The sequence below is a fragment of the Geotrypetes seraphini genome, chromosome 5, assembly GCF_902459505.1.
Source record: "Geotrypetes seraphini chromosome 5, aGeoSer1.1, whole genome shotgun sequence".
Classification (NCBI taxonomy): Eukaryota; Metazoa; Chordata; class Amphibia; order Gymnophiona; family Dermophiidae; genus Geotrypetes; species Geotrypetes seraphini.
The window spans coordinates 198,029,220-198,033,257 of NC_047088.1; the positions used below are offsets into that span (position 1 = coordinate 198,029,220).

General features: G+C 48.6%; 1 protein-coding gene across 1 annotated transcript; it reads right to left on the reverse strand.

Moving 5' to 3' along the window:
• Positions 1-249: 249 nt before the first annotated feature.
• On the reverse strand, positions 250-3,161 carry SP9 (Sp9 transcription factor). The gene is made up of 2 exons (XM_033946054.1): positions 3,112-3,161; positions 250-2,208 (listed from the first exon to the last, which is right to left on the reverse strand). Exons 1-2 carry the CDS (start codon positions 3,130-3,132, stop codon positions 946-948), a joined length of 1,284 nt encoding a protein of 427 aa, XP_033801945.1. The 5' UTR covers positions 3,133-3,161; the 3' UTR covers positions 250-945.
• Between the last annotated feature and the right edge of the window lie 877 nt (positions 3,162-4,038).

Below are 4,038 nucleotides of genomic sequence, written 5' to 3' on the forward strand. Positions count from 1 at the left end.
TTCAGTGTATAATAGAAACTACAGTTTATTGTCTTTTTTCCTATATTATTTGTTTAAATGTTAAATGCCTCAAATGTTTTTAGTTATAGGCTATACATTATTACTTAAACTAACAGTCAAATTTTTGTGGTGAGTGGGATTTTAAATGTAAGAGAATTGTTTGGGTAAAAAGAAAAAAAAAAAAACCCGGCTAATGTATTGTTCAGAGAACTTTAATAAATGTGAAAATGAAACTAGGATGCCAAGATTTTTTTCCATACATATAAAGGTATTTAAAAAATGTAAGTAATCTTAATTTAAGGGTTGTGTGAGTGAAATGTTAACTCAACATTTTAAATATCTTTTACATATATACCGAGTTTCACAAAGTGCATCAGAAATAAAAACTCCCTGAATTTCAGGAATTCACAAAGAAAAAACCCAAAAACTATCGGAATCAACATTTACAAGGGGGAAAAAAAAGCACAATCTTTCCAACCTTATTTATACAGGTTTTATAGTCTTCTGTCTTTCTGATTAATTTCTCACCTTAAACTCTTTTAGGATGCTTTCCTAAAAAAAAACAAAAAAAAAAGTCTCATTGTAAATAGATTTCATGTAACAACACGTCTTTATTTCTCTTTGTGTATAATCCATTGAAATGTCTTGGATTCAAAAGGTCTGTTTCCCAAATGTATTTTGCGTTGGTTTTTTTTTTGGGGGGGGGGAAAGCCAGCCTTTGCCAGGGTACCCATATTGCTCTACACCATGAAGTCTGTTTGCCCGTTTATCTGTCACAGCGCCCTGTGTCCGGACGCTGGCGGCTTCGCTAGGGCGAACTTTGCGTGTGTCTTGAGCGGAAGGGCCTGGGACCTCGCTCGACCCCCCACCACGCGCATCCCCCCCATTCTAAACGGAACAGAGTTCAAGTCCAGGAGAAGGGGGAGGGTGGCGGAGGAAGGTGCTCTAGGAGTCGTTGGGTCCCGATGCGGGGTCTTTGCCAGGCTCCATACTGAGCTCGGGCGACTGCGAGCGCGGGGTCTCCAAGTTGCTGGCGTCCGTGTCGCTGTCGCTGCCCTTCTTGCCTCCGCCGCCGCCTCCGCCGCCGCTGTGGGTCTTGATGTGCTTGCTGAGGTGGTCGCTGCGCATGAAGCGCTTGTTGCACACGGGGCAGGCGAAGCGCTTCTCGCCCGTGTGCGTGCGCAGGTGCCGCTGCAGCTCGTCTGAGCGCGTGAAGCGCTTACCGCAGAAGAGCCAGTTGCAGACGAAGGGCCGCTCGCCCGTGTGCCAGCGCAGGTGCGCCTTCAGGTGCGACGTCTTGCCGTACACTTTGCCACAGCCCGGAATGTGGCAGCTGTGCAGGCCCTTTCTCCGCAGGCTCGCGCCCGCCGGCCCCAGCCGTTCCGCCTCCTGGCAGTTGGGACAGTCGCACGTGGCGCGGCCGGAGTAGCGGCGCGCGGAGCGTGCCGAAGCGGCCGCGGCCGCGGCACTCGTGATCATGGCGCTGGCGGCGGCGGCGGCCGAGTCCGGATAGGAAGAGGGCAGCACGGGCTTGAAGGCCTCCTGCGGGAGCAGGTGCTGGCCCCCAGAGAGCAGGTGCGAGGCGCTCGAGCCGATGGCCGTGGAGCTGAAGGCCGAGTGAGTGAGTGAGCCGAAGTCCGGACTGTAGGCGCCTAGCTGAGGGGAGGCCTGTAGGCCGCCAGCCGGACTCTGCACCTCGAGCCAAGGGCCCGCCGCGTTGCTGTGCACGTCCCACCAGGAGGACGCGCCGTTGGCCACGTCGCCCGACAGGCTGGAGTGGAAACCCGATTTGTACCAAGATTCGTAGGGGTGCGCCATGCCCACGCGCGGGTACAGGCCCTCAGCTGCCGAGCTGTGCACCTTGGAGATGAAGGCCGACTGGCCGCCCTCCTGCGACGTGACTCCAGCCGAGTTGGAGAAGAGGCTGCCGTAGTCGCTGCTGAAGGCCGACGAGGTGGGCGAGCTGGAGGCCAAACAGAAGGCGCTGTTAGCTGTGCCCGCACCCCCGGCTAGTCCGTTAGAGGCCCGGCTCGTGGCTACGGAGAAGCCCCCCAGGTTGCAGCTGGACGTGGAGCGTTTCCAGGGGTGGAAGCCCCCCTTGGCGAAGGCGCTGGCCTCGGGCAGGCTGCTCAGGGGGCTGGTGTTGCCGATCTTATTGCAGGTGGCTGCCAGCATGGCCAGGGGAGTGGTTCCAAATCTCGGCTCTTCCTGGGTGGAAAAGATAGAAAGCATAGGATCAGGTAAAAATAAATAAATGACCTTCCATTGCCCACACTGATTCTTCAGTCGCTGTCACAGAACAAACTGACATAAATCCACCCGCCACAGAGACGAAACCTCAAGCTCCAAAACTCATTCCATGCACTGAAAGTTTTGCTCCAAGAATCTTAATAGTGTATCCCCCAAGACTAGCATCTTTCCTCCAAACTTACTGTCCATGCCCACTCCCAGAGACTGAATAGAGCTGGATAACAAGCAGATAAAGAATTTAGTGAAGAAGGCAACATAATGAAAAGAATTAAAACAATATGCTAAAACCAAACAGAATCTTTGCCCTGCATACTAAATGATTATGTGAGCCTGATCCCAGAATAACCTTAAAAATAATAATTAAAACAAAACAAAACAGATAGATCGCCCTTTAGCTGTTTGTAACTGCATACTCTAATAAACTTCCCAAGTGAAATGAAAATTGATCTGCTAAAAAGTTTTCAACTCTACTTCAGAGATACATAATATACACAAGGACTGTAAAACCTGCCACTCAATTATAGTAATTGTTTAAAACCAAACATGAGCAAGCCTTGTCTGGTGTTACCTCAACACATTGCAAAAGCAATTCTCCAAGAAAAAAAAAAGGAAATTCAGAATTCTTCTCCAAACTTGAAAACAAAATCAAATTCTCTCAATGCAGGCATGAACAGGATGCACCCAATTAATTGCATTGTTCAAAAGACAACAAGCAGAATGAGTGAATAAACTGTAGATTGCGACAGACGTCAGCTATGACCAGAACTGAAAAGGAACAACAAAAGTTTTTCTTAGTAACACAAAACCCTGGGAGCCACAAGAAGCAAGTGTTTATATCTTTGATGGAGCTCTCCAGCTTACCCCAAGAATAGACGTAGCCATAGCACGCAGAGGGAACTGGCCGCAGTGTGTATGCAGTTACAGAGTTTGAGGCTCTGCTGCTATTCCACTCGGGAAGTCTCCTCCCGGCTCCAGCGGGCTAAACTCAGCCCAAGTGTGGGGAGCGCTGGCTTTGAAGTGCCGCTGACTCGGACTCTCACCCAATGAGGGCGCGGAGAGCTCATGCAAGAGCTGCCCTTCAGCCAATCAGAGGCTCCTGGGTGCAAGGAGCTGGGGCTCGGCGCGCGCGTGCCAGTCGAAGACAAATGCTGAGTCCCGGTTGACACTGTTGTAATGACAGTAACGCACCCCAGCCAGCGGTTTCTTCCGCTCTGTAATGTATACAGTCCCCACGCCTAGGCGCACAGCTTTTACTGTTTTATTTAGGAGAGAAAAAAAGAAAGCAAATCTTGGCAAATTAGAAGAGCGTTATTAGGAAAGGGACACATGATTTGGAAGCTTGTTAAGGGATGTATTTTAGCTCACTTTACTGTACTCACCAAGGAGTAATAGGCTTGTGGCTTTTTCTTTATGAAGATTATCTGCTTATTGTGTGACGGGAGCTCATGTTTCCTGTTTGCTTTCGCAATCTAGTTATCTTGCACGTTAGAATTCTCGAATTTTGAGAATTTTGATGGAAGAAATTCCAACAAACAGTGCTTGCTTTGAATTTAGCGACTTGCGACTCCTGTAAATATACTTAAAATGTATTGTAGTAGAAAGCAACACCTTGCAAATATAACACAACCCAGAGTTATACATTGAACATGCTATAATGTTCAAATACCACTTTTCGTTTGCATTTGGTTTTGAAACAGGCAACTCTCAGCCTATTTTGTAGTAAAAATAAGCTGAATAGATAGAAGTGCCATGGCTATGCCATACTTCTTATTTCACTCTTTCTGATGT

Coding starts and splice junctions, on each gene's coding strand:
- SP9 (XM_033946054.1), bottom strand. CDS start 3,132: ATGGCTACGTCTATTCTTGGG. Junction 2,209..3,111: donor TGGCTACGTCTATTCTTGGG/GTAAGCTGGAGA, acceptor TTTTCCACCCAG/GAAGAGCCGAGATTTGGAAC.